This window comes from Chrysochloris asiatica, unplaced genomic scaffold (genome assembly GCF_000296735.1).
Source record: "Chrysochloris asiatica unplaced genomic scaffold, ChrAsi1.0 scaffold00330, whole genome shotgun sequence".
Classification (NCBI taxonomy): Eukaryota; Metazoa; Chordata; class Mammalia; order Afrosoricida; family Chrysochloridae; genus Chrysochloris; species Chrysochloris asiatica.
The window spans coordinates 2,238,754-2,257,680 of NW_006408848.1; the positions used below are offsets into that span (position 1 = coordinate 2,238,754).

Here is an 18,927-nt window from a genome sequence, read left to right on the forward strand (position 1 = left end):
ATTCAGAAGTAGTTTGTCACTCTTTCTTCCTAGTCTGTCTTTGTTTTGTAGCTCATCTGAAACCTTTGCACCATGGGTGACCCTGTTGGTTATTTAAAACACCGGTGGCATAGCCCTCAGAATCACAGCAACTGAAACCACCACAGCACGACAGACAGACGAGTGGTGGCCGTTTGGTTTTATGTCTATACTGTCTCTTTAAATTTCTATGTCAATCTTAATACAAAATCAGTAACATCTATTAACTCCCCATTCCCCACGCCAGACAAGCAAAGCAGCAGAATGTCTCTGGGGTTTAACCAGTTCTCTAATGGCTAAACAGTTCTTCAAGTCTTCTCTGTTGTGGAAAAGGCTGGCTGGCTCCTTGGTGCTCTTGCGGGGTGTGGGGTGGGGCCTCAATGGAGATGCAGATGCTCTTTCAGGTGGGTCTTCGGTGAATGCTGGCGCCCCAGGCTCACCATTACCTTTTAATTCAAGCTTTCCATGAACTTTCTGAATCCCCATTGTATGTGCCAGAAAATGTTCTGGAGTCTGGGAATAGAAACATAACAAAGATACTGTGTTTTACCGCAGTGAACTAATTTAGAAGGGTTTGTGGCTAATTAAAAAATCATAATAGCTGAAAGGAGCAAGAGTCTGAGACTAGGTGTAAGTCTTTTCATAGGCATTTGATTTATCTATATATAGAAGAGTGAATGTTTATAAGTTTGAAGGATGAGTTAGGAGTTTGCTAGATACATACTCCTTAAGGATTGATATAGCACATGGATGGTAACTTCAGACAGCTTTAAAAAATTAGGCATTTCTCTGCTATTATGAAATGGCTTCAAAAAGTTCATGGAAAAAGTCCATTATGGGTTTTTTTTTTCTTTTAATATTTTATTGTGAATTATGTGCTAGTTTACATGGGAGAACTTTTGTTTTACATTCATCCTGTAGCATATCGTTTCACTGTCATGGTTACAATCCCGTCCATGCATCATCAACCAACCAAAGTATATACTCTGCAAACCTGCTCCCTGGTCATCAGCACACAGCCCCTCTCCCTCTCTGGGTCTAAAGTCTCCAGCTGCTCCATCTCTCCATGTCATCGTCTCTGCCTCCATATCTGGCATCACTGCTTCTCTGGGTTGGGTGTCGCTTTCTGCTCTTTTCCCTTGATGGTCCCAGGGATCTCTGCTCCTAGACTGCAAAGTTAATCACTCCCCTCCTTACTACAAAATGTCTACCTTTACATTTCCAACCCTCATAATCAGTCCTGATAACAATTATTCACTATTGTATCACAAGAGTCCTGTCCACATCTCCTTTCATCAGCCCCACCTAGACAGATTCGATACTACTCAGTGGAGATTCTACCTTCCTCCACGCCCTCTGGATCTAGGCTCCCTCTTGAAAACTTATAAGCCAGTCACTTCTTGCTTAGTCCATTATGTTTTGTTTGGTTTTTTAAAAAGTTTTTATTATGAATTGAGTGAAACTTTACAGGGCCGATTATCAGTGATATATTCAACAAATCATACACCTTTTTTCATTACAATGATTATAATCCCCTCCATGTACCATTAGTTAACAGTATTTCTCTCTATTCACTTTACCTTTTTTTTAAAAAAACAATAAAACCCACTCAGACAGATATAATAATTTATACCTCCAAAGGGCACATTCTACAAGTTTGCCTCTTGGTCACCAGCTTTCAGTCCCTCTCTTTCCATTAATCTAGAGTCCTTAGCTGCTCCCTCTCTCCATGTCCCCATCTCTGCCTCCATCTCTTGTATCGCTGATTCTCTGGATAAGGTCCTGCATTCCGCTTGTGCTCTTCTCCTTTGATGGTCCTAGGGTCTTTTGTTTCTGGACTGTAAGCTTAACTACTTCTTTTTTGTTACACAAAGTTTTTGTTATAAAACTTCTACCTTTACAATTGTGACAGTCACAATTAGTCATGATAACAATTATGATTGAATCATAAGAATCTTATCCCCATCTTTTTTATACCAGACCCATCTAGACAAGATGAAAACTAAAAAAAATCTTCAGTGGGGACTCTGTCTTCCCTCACACACTCAAATTAAACTCCCTCTTGAAACCTTGTAAGCCAGTCACTGTGAACCCTTATCACCCCTCATTTTAGGTAACCAATGTCTAATGCCGATCCCTGTCTATCCTGTATATAGAGGGGATAGCATTGGTCCTTGATGTGAAGATTCCTTATCGCTCTGTTGGTATTTTGAGCTACTACCTCCTTGAGTAAAGGTCAAGTTCATCAAATTGTAGCAATTTACCCTCTTTTCCTTTTTCAAAAAAATTTTTTTTTAAATCTTTCTCTAGTCTACATCTGATTATCGATAGTCATTGAGGCTAGGTCAAATGGGTACTATCTGCAAGTTTGTGTTTTCTTGTGTGTCTCCCCTCACTTCATATCAGCTAGATGCTTCACTCTTAGCTCTAGCCCTCTGTGGCTATGTGCTTATCCATGGGCTCAGGTTCCCCAGTTCTCACCACACATGGACCAACCAGCCCTTCCTTTGCTCTCATCTCCAAGTCAGCGGGAGTCTATGGAACGAGGTTGAACTCAGCCCATTTCTTCATTGCTGCCTTTCCCCCTCTTTAACTCACCAGTAGACTAATGTGACATCAGCAAGCTTCCATGCCTGCTTATGTGTTGCCTTTGAGTTTCAGTCTTAGAGAGGAGTCTGTTGTGTTTTAATTTTATTTTTCCATAAATTTGAAGCCTCTTGTATATAAAGAAACCAGTAGAGGGATGGAGTATATATGGACAGGAACCAGTTCCCAAACATCATACAGAAAAGTATATCTTAAATAATGCCATTTAACTAGTATGTTATACAATTTGCTGTTAGTATATGTAAAATTTAAGCTTCTTTTTTCCAGAATTTTTTTCATATTGAAATGTAGATTGTTTTGCATGTATTTGTTAGATCATTTCCTTACCTCACTCATACCCCTGTTGGGACATTATTGTTTTTTAAGAATTGTTTTTTGAGGTTTGATTTGAAACTTGGAGACAGCCAAAAATTATTCAGAACCATAGCTAATGTATATGATGATTAAGCATTATTACAAATAATATAAATGATTGAACATTTTTATGTTTAATGTAAATTATCAAACATTTTTATTTAAAAAAAGGTAACTTGAAAAGCCAGTGGACTTCTAAATTTTTTTTGGTGTAGTTAAAAGTGTTTTCGAAGACTGCTAGGAAAAACTCACCAAAAATGCTTAGTGGTAGAAAGAAGATGTAATTGGTAACTGCTGTAAATGACATTTATTCAGATACATAAATTCTGATTTTTCTATTTAATAAAAACTAATCACTACATTAGTACATATATGGTATTGTGTACATTTAGACATTTATAGTGTAGCATATATTTATGTGACATATGCCCTTGGAAATGTTACCAGGCATTGGAGGAGTTCCTGATATAGGTTGTTTTCTTGCTCACCTGTAATGTGTTGCTAGCACGAGTGTGCTGTCTTATTTTATCTCCTTACTGGAAGCAGAGGGTAAGTGGGCTCTTTTTAAAAGTCTTATGAGTGACATACAAGTCATATAGTTCTATTTTTTAAATATTTGTTTTCTCTATAATAATTTCTCCCAAATATTGCTTCCTTAATCTGGTCTTTCTTCTGAGTTAATGGGCCAAGGATGAAGCAATTGAGTAGGCTAAAATAAATGATCATGTCTTATAAATGTAATTTTTTGTGTGTGTTTTATTTTTTGACAGCCGATTTATATTGCATATTCCGAGCGAGGAAAGAGACAATGCAATTCGAGTGTGTTTTCAGATTGAACTTGCCCATTGGTTTTACTTGGATTTCTACATGCAGAACACACCAGGATTACCTCAGTGTGGGATAAGAGACTTTGCTAAAGCTGATATCCTTTTTGTCTTTCATTCTTGTTAATAAAATATTTTAGCACAAATAAATTTCCATTTGTATGTCTTTGAAATTTATTGTGGTGTTGTTAAGTGTCATCGAGTTGGTTGCAACTCATAGTGACCCTGTAAAGGATTTCCAAAGCTTTTTAAATCTTTAGTGGAGCAAAAAAAACTCATCTTTCTCCCACATTGAGATTTATAGCCTATAGGTAAAGCATTTGATTTTTTAAAATTGTTGTTGTTAAAGGCCTAGGAGTCAGTTCCTATTCATAGGGACCCTGTATAGACTGTCTGAGACTTTAAATCTTCACAGGAGCAGAAAGCCTCATTTTTCTACTGAGGAGTGGCTGGTGGGCTTGAACTTCAGACCTCTGGTTTGCAGTCTGGTGCTTACTCTGTGAAGCCACTGTAATACCTTTCTAAAAATTAGTGAATATAAATTTGTTGTTTTTATTGTTAAGTGCCATGGAGTTGGTTCCGTCTAATAGCGACCCTGTATAGTGAATATAAATAGTAGTCACAGATTAATAGTATTAAAAAAAAAAAAAGCCCCCTTGAAATGTACACTAATCATTAGAATTAAATTCAGGTTTCCTTAAAGCTAGCCTATTTCTAGGACTTTTCTGTTTTTTTCTTTTGCTACTATATTCAACCACAAAATCTTTAATTAAGTCACTACTTCTCTGGGTGAGAAGTTTCTTAAATCATTACATGATCACTGTGTTCAGAGCAGAGAGCCCTAGTGGTGCAGTGATTAAGCACTAAGGTGCTTACCCCCCGAGACTCCACAGGAAAAAAGGCCTGGTGATCTATTCTCGTGAAGATTTAAAGCCTAGAAAACCCTGTAGGGTTACTATGAGTTGGGATTGATTTGGTGACACACAACAATGACAACAAGTTCAAAGAAGTATTTTTGATTCTCTGGAAAATATAAGTGATATGCGTAATAATCTTTACCCTTACTCAAAAACTTTCTGTGGTTAATAGTTCTCTGAAACAGATTTGCATGAATATTTAAGAGTTTAAAAAAAGCAGTGTTAAAAGGTGAAAATGATGAATTATTACTGGTCTTGATATTGTTTTTAGACTTTAGAAAAAGATGGAAAGATTTAGGGAAAGCTGTATTTTTTCAGGTAAATAGGATCTTCTAAACAGATGTGGTAAACTGATTGGAATTTGGGAGTTGGGAAGTGTAAGGGGTATGTTAGGAATTAAATTAGCTGTCATTGAATAGACTCCATAATAAGAAATATAGATAATAGATTTATAGATCTATAAAAAGAGATAAAGAAGGGACTTTTGAAAGTTCTTACATCTTGAGCCAAGGTGCTTTGGTTTTTACTGTGTAGTCATTGTTTATAATTCTGTATAACCACAAACCCAGTGTACTAAGCTAGAGTTAGAGTATGGGCAGGGGGCCCAAAATACTTTTGCACTTAGTTCTTTTCCAATTTCCCTGAGCCCCCTGAAATAAGGAGCACCCCGGACTCTGTAGAAAATGGATGAAATACTATTCTAGATAACTGTGAACCATAGACAGTTTTTGAGTAAGGGTAAAGAATGTTACTCAGATCATTTGGAAATGATATTCAAGAAGACGATAATTAGCAGGATAGATTGAATGTAGGGTAGACTAGTACTTGAGACATGGAGCAATAGGGTCCTTAACCCTAGTAGAGGGCTGGCAAAGAAATGACTGATAGGAGACAGATTTCAAAGGAAGAAATGACTAAACTGGTTGATGAACTATATAAAAGTGAATGTGGAATCAAAGGGAATGGAGGTCCCTTGAGCACCCGCTTTGTTAAAGATTCAATGATAGGCTCCATGGAGAATGTATAGAAGACTGTGTGGTGCTGTGGGATAATGCACAGAACTGCAAGGTCAGCTTGAACCGCGAGATCATGGTTCCAAACCCAGCTGCCGCTCCTTGGAAACCCATGCAGGGTTGATATGGGTCAGAACTGACTAAGGTCGCTATGGCTCAGAACCAACTTGACTTAGCCACAACAGTCTAACTAAAGAAACTTAAACAGCTTTTCAATCTTTTGGCATTGTAGTGTTTTGCAGAGACAGGATTTTATCAGTGCAACATTGCATACTTTGGGTTTCTGGAAAAAAAATCTGTGTGTGTGTGTGTGCGTGTGTGTATACACATGTGCTGTTAAGTGCTTTTGCGTCTGCTCTGACTCATAGACACCTCGTATAGGATTTCTGAGGCTGTGGATCTTTATAGGAGTTGAAAACCTCATCTTTCTCCCATGGAGCATCTGGTGGGCTCACACCACTTGCCCTGTGAGTAGCAGTCCAGTGCTTATCCTACAGAGCCACAGTGCTCCCCTGGTGTGCACAAGTAGGAATTTTAAACTTTCCTACCTATTAAAAATGAAAAAGCTTGTTTTAGTTTGCTTCTTTCAATTATGTTAACAGAGAAGAAACTTATTACTAATGTAATAGACTTGGCATTAAGCAATGAATAAGGTACAGACATTCCACGGATTATGAAAGTTCTGCTCCTAAATTTATCTTTAAGTCAAATTTTTAATGTAAATTGGAATAGCTAGGTATGGTTTCAACTGCAGTTATTCAAGTGTTTGTCTTAGTGTATAGTATTTATGTATAAAAACAGTAAAGAAATACTTCCAGATACAGTAAAACATCTGAACATAATATAAAAATAATGATAATGTTTTGATGCACATTGCAAAGTAGCTCCCATTTGTTATGAACCATTGTATATCTCTTGGATTTTTAATAAGGCTTTATGAGGGTTCATAATAACTACAGGGATGTTTATAGTCTGGAGAATACTGGTGTACTTAATCTATAAGAAGAAAGAGAAAGAAAAGGAAATTAACTTAGTGTAATTTTGTAATTTATGATAGGTTAGTACAATACCTAACCCAGATTTGAGAGCTGGGTAGAAGACTTCTTGGTTAAGACCTGTGTAAGGAAGTGAAAAAAGGTGAATATGATTTAAGTGTAGAGATTGTGAGGAATAGAGATGATGCTGGAGGGTTAGGGGCTAATTGGAAACTAAAGTTAGTAAGAGTCTTGTAGACCATATTTGTTTGGACTCTATTCATAAGATCGGTAGAGAATAAAAAACAATATCCATTGTCATGGAGTTGATTCCAACTCAGAATAGGGTTTCAAGGCTGTAATCTTTATATAGAAGCAGATTGCAACATCTTTCTACCTCTCAGAGTGACTGGTGGGCTCAAGTTGCTGACTTTTGGTTATCAGCTGAGAGCTTGATCATTGTGCCATCAGGACTCCTTAATAGAGAAATACAGGAGTTTTTGTTTTTTTTAATTAAACTTTATTTTGGAAAACTGAAATTTACAGAAAAGTTGAAAGAATTGCAGTGAACTGCCCCTAATAGCCATTTGGATATGCTCATTATTAACATTTTACATCATTTGTCTTATTTTTCTCTAAAAGGGTGTTTGGAAAGCTACTTTGGAATAGAATAGATAATTAATTGAGGGAAGGTAAGACTGGAGAACGAGAACCTATCTATTATTTCACCAATTAATGAGAAGGTTAATGGAAGCCTATTGTGAAGTGAAGTAAGTAAAATTTGAAAGATACTTAGGAAAATATTTGGTGATAACTTGGATGTCTGAGATGTAAAAGCAAATCAAGGATGGTACCCAGGTTTCAGGTTTGAGCAGTTGAGTAGATAGATGTGCTTTCATATTCAAAAGAAATGAGAAATTTTGTGGAGGAAATGGTGGACTCAGTATGGATAAGTTGAGTTTGTGGTACCTTGGGAATATTGGAGTGGAGAGGCTGCATACTGTAAATATTAATAGCTTAAATTGTGGACCCAGATTACCAATTTTGCCACTTAATAGCTATTCCAAAATCTTGTGCTTGTTGTGTCGTCAAGTTGATTCCATGAGCTTGAACTGCTGACCTTGCAGTTCAAACCAATCTTGCAGTCCAGCGCATTAGCCCACAGTGCCATACCAGTACTCCAAAAATTGTTAGGTACTGTCAGCTGGGTTCTGACTCATAACAACACTATGCTCATTCCTACGCCTTCCTCACAATTTCACCTTTGAGTCCATTGTTGCTGCCACTGTGTCAATCCGTCTCATTAGTGAGGGGGGACTTTTCTGTTGACCCTCTATTTTACTGAACATGATGTGCTCCAGTCCAACTTACAAGGGTCCAACTTAAAGGGTCGATATCTTGCCATCCTTGCTTCAAAAGAGTATTCTGTGTTTTTCCCAAGATACATTTGTTTGTTTTTCTGGCAATCCATGATACTGTCAGTATTTTCCAACACCAGTAATTCAAATGCAGTGATTCTTCACCTTTCTTCCTTATTCATTGTCCAACTTTCACTTGAGATGATTGAAAATCCCATGGCTTGTGTCAGGTGCACCTTAGTCCTCAAGTTTGGTGCAGCAGATTTGCCTAATGCTGTACTTAGTTTGAGTTCTTAGCTGCTGCTTGCATGAGTGTTGATTGTGGATTTAAGCAAAATGAAGTCTTTGACAAGTTAGTCTTTTCTCCATTTATTATTTTTTATTGATCCTGTTGTGAAGATTTTTATTTTCTTTACATTGAGGTGTAATCCCTACTATAGTCTTTGATCTTCAACAGTAAGTATTTGAAATCCTCTTCCTCCTATTCTGATGCCACATTCGTCTGCATATAATTCAGTTTCTCAGATTATCGTTAAACACACAGATTGAATAAAGCATGGTGAAAGGATAGCAACTCTGTCACATGCCCTTCCTGATATTAAACCATTCAATACCCCCTCATTCTGTTGGAATTACTGCTGTTTGGTCTATGTACAGTTCCTCATGAGCATAGTTAAGGATCTTGATATGCCCGTTCTTTGCAATATTGTCCATATTTTGTTGTGATCTACACAGTTGAAGGCCTTTCCATAATCAATAAAGCACAGGTAAACATATTTCTGTTACTCTCTGCTTTCAGCCAAGATCCATGTGATGTGAGCAGTGATATTTCTTGTTCCATGTTCTCTTGTGAATCTGGCTTGAATTCTGGTAGCACCCTTTCAGTGTACTGCTACAACTGTTTCTGAGTTATCTTCAGCAAAAAATAACTTGCATGTGATTTGTTGTTGTTGTTAAGTGCCGTGGAGTCAGTTCTGACTCATAGGGACCCTGTACAGGGTTTCCGAGGCTGTAAATCTTTACGGGAGCAGAGAGCCTTATCTTTCCCCCGCAGAACAGCTGGCAATTTCGAACTGCTGACCTTGTAGTTCACAGCCTGATTTGTAACCACTACACTACCAGAACTCCTTTAATTTCCATATTATATTGGGTTGGTCTTCTTCAAAATGGACACATACATGGTCCTCTTACAATTGATTAGCCAAGTAAATTTTTCTTTGTAATTTCTTGGTATAGATTAATTTGCTCCTCCAGTACTGCATCAAGTTTTTGAAGCATTTCAATTCCTGGAGTCTTTAGGTTTTTGTTTTTTTTTTCCTTTTTAGCCAATGCCTTCTGTGTACCCCAGACTTCTACCTTCAGTGCCATCAGTTATTGCTCATATGGTACCTATTGAAATGGTTGAGCATTGACCAATTCTTTTTGGTACGGTGATTGTATATTTCTTCCATCTTCTTTTGATGCTTTCTGGTTCATTCAGTATTGTGTCCCTGTTGTTGGTAAGTGTCAGTGAGATGATTCTGACTCATAGCAAACTGTATAGGGTTACAGAAGAACTCCTGGTTGGTTTAAACCACTGACTTTGCAGTTAGCAGTCCAGTGTTTATCCTGCAGTGCCACACCAGGACTATGTATTTTGTCCATAGAATCCTTTAGTATTACAAATTGAGACTTGAGGTTTTTCTTTAGTTCTTTCAGCTTGAGAAATACTGAATGTACTCTTGCCTTTTGGTTTTCTAACTGCAGGTCTTTGCACATTTCTTTATAATACTTGACTTTGTCTTCTCGATTTGTCTTTAGAAATTTTTAGTTCAGTTCTTTTACTTCATCTTGTCTTCAGTTTGCTTTAGCATCTCTACACTGGAGATTAAATTTTAGCATCTCCTCTGACATCGCTTTTGGTCTTCTCGTCATTCCTGTCTTTTTAATGACCTTTTGCTTTCTTTGTATTTGATGTTCTTGATGTCATCCCACAACTCTTCTGATCTTCAGTCATTAGTGTTCAGTGCATCAAATCTGTTCTTGAGATGGTCTCTAAATTCAGATGGGATTACTTAAGGAGCCCTGGTAGGGTGCTGTGGGTTAAAACTGGACTGCAAAGTTGGTTTGTGCTGCAAGTTGGTGGTTCAAATTCACCAACTGCTCCTCGAAAAACCTATGCAGGGTCACTATGGGTTGGAACTGACTCGACGACTCTTATCAACAACAACAGACTTAAGGTCAAATTTTGACTGTCTTGGGCTTGTTTTAATTTTGTTTAGCTTCAGCCTGAGCATGAATATGAGCAATTAATTGATGGTGTGTTCCACAGTGTGCCCTTGGCCTTGATTTGTCTGATGATATTGAGCTCCATTGTCCCACAAGTGTAGTCAGTTTTATACCTGTGTTTTTCCATCTGGTGAGGTCACTATGTATAGCATTGAGAAATACTATATATACCTTTTATTTTGTTGAGAAAAGGTATTTGAGATGAGTAAGTTGTTGATCTTGCAGAATTCTGTCGTGCATTCTACGGTATCATTTCTATTACCAAGGCCATATTTTCCAACAACTTATTCTCCTCCTTTGCTTGCAAACTTTGCGTTCCAGCTGCCAGTGATTATCAATACATCTTGATTGCATGTTTGATCAGTTTCAGACTGAAGAAGTTGGTAGAATTCTTTAATTTCATAATCACTGGCTGTAGTGGTTGGTGTATAAATTTGAATAATAGTTTTATTAACTAGCTTTCCTTGTAGGTGTATGAATATCCTCTCACAGAAAACATTGTACTTAAAGATAGACCTTGAAATCCTATTTGATAATTGATTTAGATGGATATTTTTCTGTAATTACTCAACATGTATTAGTGGAGAAAGCAGCTTCCTTGACACTACTTATACTTTTCAGTCATTGTCCATTTTTACTGCCTCAAGGTGAAGATGTGGAAAAAGTTTTGGATGAATGGAAGGAATATAAAATGGGAGTACCAACATATGGTGCAATTATTCTTGATGAGACACTTGAAAATGTGAGTGAAATAAAATAGAATTTTTAGCAAAATGATTAGTTAATAATTTTTACTTTATTAATAAAATGTATTTGTTAATTACAAAATTTTTTTCTTTAAATTTTATTTATTTTGATATTGAGATTATACAGCAAAGCATATGCCAACAATATTTACATAATAATTTGAACTGGGGATTTTAAATATACTTAGATTTTAGTGCTAGAAGGCCAAAAGTTTTACATATTTAGTTTGCATTCTGGGTTTTAAGATTTTACAATTGTTTTAGTGTGACTCAGTGAAAAGAAATGAAGAAATGTCATTTCATCATTGAAGAAATATATTTTTAAGTGTGCAGAGTGTTTTCCTTCACACTGATAGTATATTTAGATTCATGGAAGATATTTAAACCAACTACTGTATAAAATGTTGGTGGTAACATTTAAGTACGTGGGGGTGGGGACAGGGACAACACCTATAATTTAGAAAGGAGCTGGGAAAGAAGGGCAAGTTTTAGTTTTATCTCTTCATGTTTTGTAGGTACTACTAGTTCAGGGATACCTAGCAAAGTCTGGCTGGGGATTTCCGAAAGGAAAAGTAAATAAAGAAGAAGCTCCTCATGATTGTGCTGCTAGAGAGGTGAGTTACTACACTTTGAAATATTATGTAACATTTGATTCATTTGATTGTTTTTTAGTCATATAGATGTAAATGCTTGGACCATCTAACCTGTTTTCCAGAATTTGATTGCATAAAGTGACTTTTTTTTTTTTTTTTTTTAAATTGTGACTTGTGTGATAGTTTACAAGGGAGAATATGTTTTATACCATTGTTTCATTGCAATGATTACAGTCTCCTCTGTGCATCATCATTCAACAATATTTGCTTCCATTCCCTCCGTTTTTCTTTTTTTGGGGGGTGGGGGTGGAGTTGGGGGGGATGGTGGGGAAATGTACACAAAAATACTCAGGAATATATAATGATTTACACAATCAAAGGGCACATTTTGCAAACCTGCCTCCAGGCTACCAGCACGCAGTCCCTCTCTTTCCATGAGTCTAGAGTCCTCAGCTACTCCCTCTCTCCATGTCCCCATCTCTGCCTCCATCTCTGGTGTCCCTGCTTTTCTGGATAAGGTCCTGCATTCTGCTTGTGCTCTTCCCTCCTGATGGTCCTGACGTCCTCTGTTTCTGTACTGTAAGATTAACTACTCCCCTGTTTTTGTTATAAAACTTCTATATTGTGACAGTCACAATAGTAATGATAACAATTATTATTGAGTCATAAAACTCTTATCCCCATCTCTTTTCACCAGACTTTCTGGTGGTTATGTGCCATAGAGTCGATTTTGACTCATAGCGACCCTGTACAGGGATTCCGAGGCTGTCAATCTTAATGGGAGCAGAAAGCCTCATCTTTCTCCTGGGGAACAGCTGGTAGTTTTGAATTACTGACCTTACGGTATGCAGCCAGATTTGTAACCATTATGCTACCAGATCTCCTTCCAGACCCTTCTAGACAAATTGAAAACTATTCAGTGGAGACTCTGTCTTCCCCTGCACACTCTTAAACTAAACTCCCTCTTGAAGACTTGTGAGCCAGTCACTTCGTGCCTTTATTGCCCCCTTAGGTAGCCAATGTCTAGGTTGCTTGTCCCTATCTACCCTGTGTATAGAGGGGATAGGATTGATAACTTGATGTGAAAACTCCTTCCCTCTCTGTTGGTATTTTGAGCTACTATATCCATGAGTGTAGGTCAAGTTCAGCAAGAAGTGACTTTTATATTGTATTTTTGTAATATATGTAACTATTGATTTTTTTCTCCACATCTCCTTTATTCTTTCCCTTTTCCTATTCTTTATATTCTTTTCCATTTTCTTTTATTGTCTTTTACTCTTTCTGATGGTGTCATCTCCATCTTTACCTTTAAAATTTATTTTTGCAGTGCTGTGAGTTAATGAACTGGACTGAAAAGTCATTTGAACCACAAGGTCAGCAGTTCATGCTCACCAGTTGCTTCTTAGAAACCCTATGTAAGGTTGCTATGGGTCAGAACCGACTTAATGGCACTTAACAACAACAAAGTGCTTTTTGTATCCTTTAACTTCATTTTGCTAAAGTCACTTTATTTATTATTTTTTTTAAAGTCAGTTTATTTTTGATAGTGTATTTGTGGATTCTATTGGGTTTTCTATTGGAGCCCTGGTAGCATAGTGGATTACAAGTTGGGCTACTAACCATATGGTTAGTAGTTTGAATCTACCAATCACTCCATGGTAGGAAAATTAGGCTTTCTGTGCTTGTAAAAAGTTGCAGCCTTGGAAATCCTATACAGGGTCGCTATGAGTCGGAATTAACTCTGGCACACAACAACCACCAACCATTGTATTTTCTACATAGATGATCATGTTGTCTTTGAATAAAGACAGTTATGCATCTTTCTTCCTAATCTGGATGGTTTTACTTGTTTTTCTAGTCTTTGTGCACTGGCTAGATCTATTAGTACACTGTTGGAATACAAGTAGTGAGAGTGAAGAATTCAAGTAATGAGAGTGAATATACTTAATCTTGTTCCAGATCTCACAGAGAATGCTTTCAATAGTTGATTGTTAAGTATGATATTAGTGATAGGTTTTTCATAGGTACTCTTTCTTATAGTATTCCTAATGTGAAGAACATTTTTAATCAGAATGGATACTGTTATTGTTGGTAGGCACCATAGAGTTGGTACTGACTCATAATGACTCTGTGCACATCAGAACAAAACACTGCCTGATCCTGGGCCAACTTCACAATCATTGCTACACTTAGGCCTATTGATGCTGCCACTGTACCAATCCATCTTGCTGGGGGTCTTCCTGTTTTTCTTTGACTCTCCACCTTACCAAACATGATCTCCTTCTCCAGTAACTGGTCCCATCTGACAATATGTCCAAAGTATGAAAGATGAAGTTTGGCCATCCTGTCCTCCATGGAGCACTCTGGCTATACTTCTTCCAACACAGATCTGTTTGTTCTTTTGGCAGCCCATGGTACTTTGAATAGTCTCCTCCAACACCATAACTCAAAAGCATCAATTCTTCTACGATCTTCCTTACTCACTATCTAATATCACATGCATCTGAGGTTATTGAAAATACCATGGCTTGGGTCAGGCGCACCTTAGTCCTCAAACTGACATCTTTGCTTGTCAATACTTTAAAGAGATCTTGTGCAGCAGAATGGATATTACATGTTGCTAAATGCTCGTTCTGCGTCTTCAGATGATCATATAGGTTTTTTTTTGTAATGTGTTAGTATGGTGAATTACATTGATTGAATCTATTTTAGTGAGGGATATTGCACAGTAGTTTTCTTAGAATGTTTCTGTTTTTGTTATTAAGGTAATGCTTGGCCTTGTAGAATGAGTTAGGAAGTGTTCCCTCTTTGTCAATTTCTGGGAGACTTTGGGTAGATTTAGTATTATTTCTTCCTTAAATGTATGGTAGAATTCAACCATGTGGGTCTAGAGCTTTCTTTGTGGGAAGGTTTTAAATTAAAAATTAAAATGTGCTTTTTTATTTAGTATTCTTTGGCTTGTGTCTTTCATAGAATTTCTCCATTTCATCTAAAGTTTATCAATTTGTTGGTATAAAGTTCATAATATCCCCTTCCTCCCTCCTCCTTTAAAATATCTGTGTACTATGTACTGATATCTTGGTAATTTTTATCTTCTCTCTTTCCCTGATCAGTCTTCTAAATTTTCACTGACCTTCTGACAGAACCATCTTCTAGTTTCTTATATTATTTTTTTCTTCTATTACATTGATTTTATTTCTTTTCTTTTGCTTTTTTGGGTTTAATTTACTCTTAACCTGGTTTTTTGATTTAGAAACTGGGGTCATTGATTTGAGACCTCTTTTCTAATTTGAAGAGTACTGGCCATTTATTTTATAGAATGTCCTTCAAGATTTGTTTATATTTACTCATCATTATCATTGAGTTTTGCATTTTTGGAAGTATACTACAGAGATGTTGTGGCTTTGAAAAAGTGCGTTTTAGAAGGAAGCACGTGATCTTACCTGTGTGTCTCATTACTGGTAATTTTAATTACTTGGTTAAAGAAGGGGATTGTCTACCAGATTTTGCCATTGAAAATTTACTCTTTGCCTCATGAATATTTTTGAAGAGATACTTTGAGATACTACAATATCTTTTTCTTGTCATACTCTATCTTATTTAATCATTATAATAAGCCTATAGAAATGGAATTTGAAATTTATAGAGTTAAAAAACAGCCTCTTGGAATTAAATGACTTCTTCTAGGTCAGAACTAAAATTTAGGTCTAGTTATTAAGTTGGTTGTTTGTACTGTGTCACCTTAGAAATGAGTTAAGCAGTTAAAAAATTGAGAGAAAAGGTACAAATTACATACTTCATTAAATATTATATTTCATTATTATGTTAAATGATATTTTATTTTGCTGTTAACAAGTGAATGTAGGTAATTACTAACTAATCATCAGACTTGTTTTTTTCCACCTAACATACTATATATTTTATTTGTATATTCTTTCTCTCTCTTCACTACAGTGTAAAACCACTAATTGCTTTGAAGTTGATCCGAGCTCATGTGTGTCAGAGTTGAACTCCCTACGTTTTTTTAATGGCTAATGTTGGGAGGTAGATCCTCACACCTTTCTTTCGAGGTGCCTCTGGATGGACTTTAACTCAAAATTTACTAAGTAATGACTTCCCACTACCTTATTGTTGTTGTTGTTAAGTGCTGTTGAGTCGGTTCTGACCCATAGCGACCCTGTATAGGTTTTCTGAGGAGCTGCTGGTGAGCTTGAACTGCTGACCTGCAGTTCAGACAGCATTGCAATCTGGTGCATTAGCCCACAGCGCCACACCAAGACTCCCACTACATTATAGGCACCTTGAAAATGCATTTAAATCTGTTTTGTCTACAGCTGTTCCTGCTCAGGCCCCACTGCTGTTGAGTCATTTCTCATAGCCACCCTATAAGAACTGCTCCATAGGGTTTCTGAGACTGTAAATCTTTTTGGAAGGAGCCTGTCTCATCTTTCTCATACTGAGTGGCTGGTGGGTTTGAACTATGGAACTTTCTGTTAGCAGCCCACTGCTTAACTCATTGTGCCACTAGAGGTCTCCTTGATGAATGTATTCCAGTGTTTTTACTTTTAGCAGCAACCTATGAGGTTGTTAACTCATTTTATAGGTCAGTTTAGTAACATGCCCAAGGTTTCGTTAATAGCAAGCAAACACTGGTAGTGTGACTCTGGAGTCACTGAGAAATATTTGTCATTGTATGGATAAGTAGTTTTGCATATATGCTGTGGTGCAGTGCATTACTTGATATGGCTCTTCTAGTCATAGTCTTTGTAACTCCCACCAACTGACTGAGCAGACCATATATATATAAGGTGGATAGGATTCCAATGAGGAGATTGGTCAGTTTTGCCAGCCCACTAGGTTTAAAATGAGCTATCTCAGAAACAGAGATGGGGATATAAGTACCATGAGAAAGAAGAGCCAGGAGTGGAACACATTCTGGACTCTAGGATCCCTATGCACTGAACCTCCTTGGTCCAGGAGATACAGAGCTGTGATACCAGAGGAGTGAAGTGGTGGCAGTAGAGAAGTGGCAGCAGCAGAACCAAGAGCACAAGGCAGAGCGGTGGGCTTCATGGCCCAAGGAGCGAGTAAAGCTGAGTGCCTTTGGGTAGGAGCCTTGCTTGCTGCAGAGTGGGGTGCCTCCAGTCACTTATTTGGGGGAGTTAGGTTTGTTACCCATAGAACTAGAGATGAACAAGGCTTATTATGTAGTGGTGTTCCCTTTTGAGCATTTATTGGCAGTGCCAAAGAGCTGTTAACAGTGTTTGAGCAGGACACTGTTGAGCAGGACAAAGGCCAAGTAGCAGAGATGTGCCTGTGGGCATCACTGAGAAGAGTTGCTCTTGACTGAATTGTATGTGTTAAATTCGCTAATAATTGTGAGTGTTGTTTGTGAGGTGTGTGTGGCCATTGCAACAGATTCTGGAGCCTAGCAGAGAAGTAGAGTGTGCCATTAGAAGGGACTATTGGTGTCAGAATAGATACGGTTGGAAGGTGGAGACATGTCTCATAAAAATCAGCCTTGGGCTGATGTTGTGCTGGATTCTCCTTTCCCATTGTGAAGTCATAGGAGGTCATTCAGGGCCCCCATACCATTTTTGTATGTATGTATGTTGTTGTTAGGTGCCATTGAGTCGACACTGACTCATAGCGACCTTATGCACAGCAGAACAAAACAATGTCCCATCCTGGGCCATCCTCACTACTGTTGCCACACTTGAATCCATCGATGCTGCCACCTGGCCAGTCCATCTTGTTGGGGGTCTTTCTCTTTTTCTCTGACCCTCCATCTTACCAAACATGATATCCTTCTCCAGCGACTGTTCCCTCCTGACAGTATGTTCAAAGTATGAGAGATGAAGTTTGTCCGTCTTGGCCTCTAAGGAGCTCTCTGGCTGCACTTCTTCCAAAACACATCTGTTGGTTCTGTGGGAAGCCCATGGCACTTTTAGTATTCTCCTCCAACACCATAATTCAAAGGCATCAATTCTTCTACAGACTTCCTTATTCACTGTCCAGCTTTTGTATGCATATGAGGTTATTGAAAATACCATGACTTGGGTCAGGCGCACCTTAATCCTCAAGCTGATATCTTTGCTCTTCAACATTTTAAAAAGTTCCTATGCAGCAGATTTGCCTAATGCGATACCTTGTTTGATCTCTTGAATGCTGCTTCCGTGTTGATAGTTGATCCAGAGGAATAAAGTCCTTGACAACTTCAATCTTTTCTCTGTTAATAAGAATGTTGTTTATTGGTCCAGTGGTGAGGATTTTTGTTTTCTTTACATTGAGATGTAATCCATACGGAAGGTTGTGCTCTTTGATCTTCACCAGCAAATGTTCCAAGTCCTCTTCACTTTCAGCAAGCAAGGTTGTATCATCTGCATATCGCAGGTTGTTAATGAGTCTTCCTCCAATCCTGATGCCACGGTTTTCTTCATAGAACCCAGCTTCTCGGATTATTTGCTCAGCATACAGGTTAAATAAGTATGGTGAAACAATACAACCTTGTCGCACACCTTTCTTAATTTTAAAACATTCACTGTTCCCATGTTCTGTTTGAACAAGTGCTTCTTGGTCCAGGTACAGATTCCTCATGACCACAATTAAGTGTTCAGGAATACTCATACTTCGCAATGTTGTCCATAGCTTGTCATGATCCACACAATTGAAAGCCATTGTGTAGTCAATAAAGCACAGTTAAACAGCTTTCTGATATTCTCTGCTTTCAGCCAAGATCCATCGGACATCAGCAATGATATCCCTCATTCCATGGCCTCTTCAGAATGTGGCTTGAACCTCTGGAAGTTCTCTGTCATTGTAAAATTATAGTCATTTCTGTATTACCTTTAGCAAAACTTGACTTGCTTGCGATATCAAAGAGATTGTCCGATGATTTCTGCGCATTCCGTTGGGTCACCTCTCTTTGGAATGGGCACAAATATAGATCTCTTCCAATTAGTCAGCCAGATAGTTGTCTTCCAAATTTTGTGGCAGATGAGTGAGTGCCTCCTGTGCCGCCTCACTTTCTTGAAAGATTTCAGTTTTCATTCCATCAATTCCTGGTGCCTTGTTTTTTGCCAATTCCTTCAATTCACCTTGGACTTCCTGAGTATCATTGGCTCTTGATCATATGGTACCTCTTGAAACAGTTGAACATTAACCATTTCCTTTTGGTACAGTGTCTCTGTGTATTCCTTCCATCTTCTCTTGTTGCTTTCTGCATCATTCAATAATTTGCCCAGAGAATCTTTCA

At 37.7% G+C, this 18,927-nt stretch overlaps 1 protein-coding gene across 2 annotated transcripts in view; it reads left to right on the plus strand.

Moving 5' to 3' along the window:
- DCP2 (decapping mRNA 2) overlaps positions 1 to 18,927 on the plus strand; it is an 87,018-nt gene that overhangs the window by 21,334 nt on the left and 46,757 nt on the right. For both annotated transcript variants that reach the window (XM_006875515.1, XM_006875516.1), the window contains exons 2-4: positions 3,750 to 3,901; positions 10,948 to 11,075; positions 11,595 to 11,693. In XM_006875515.1, coding sequence (XP_006875577.1) covers positions 3,750 to 3,901; positions 10,948 to 11,075; positions 11,595 to 11,693 — 379 coding nt within the window. The remainder of the gene's footprint in view (positions 1 to 3,749; positions 3,902 to 10,947; positions 11,076 to 11,594; positions 11,694 to 18,927) is intronic.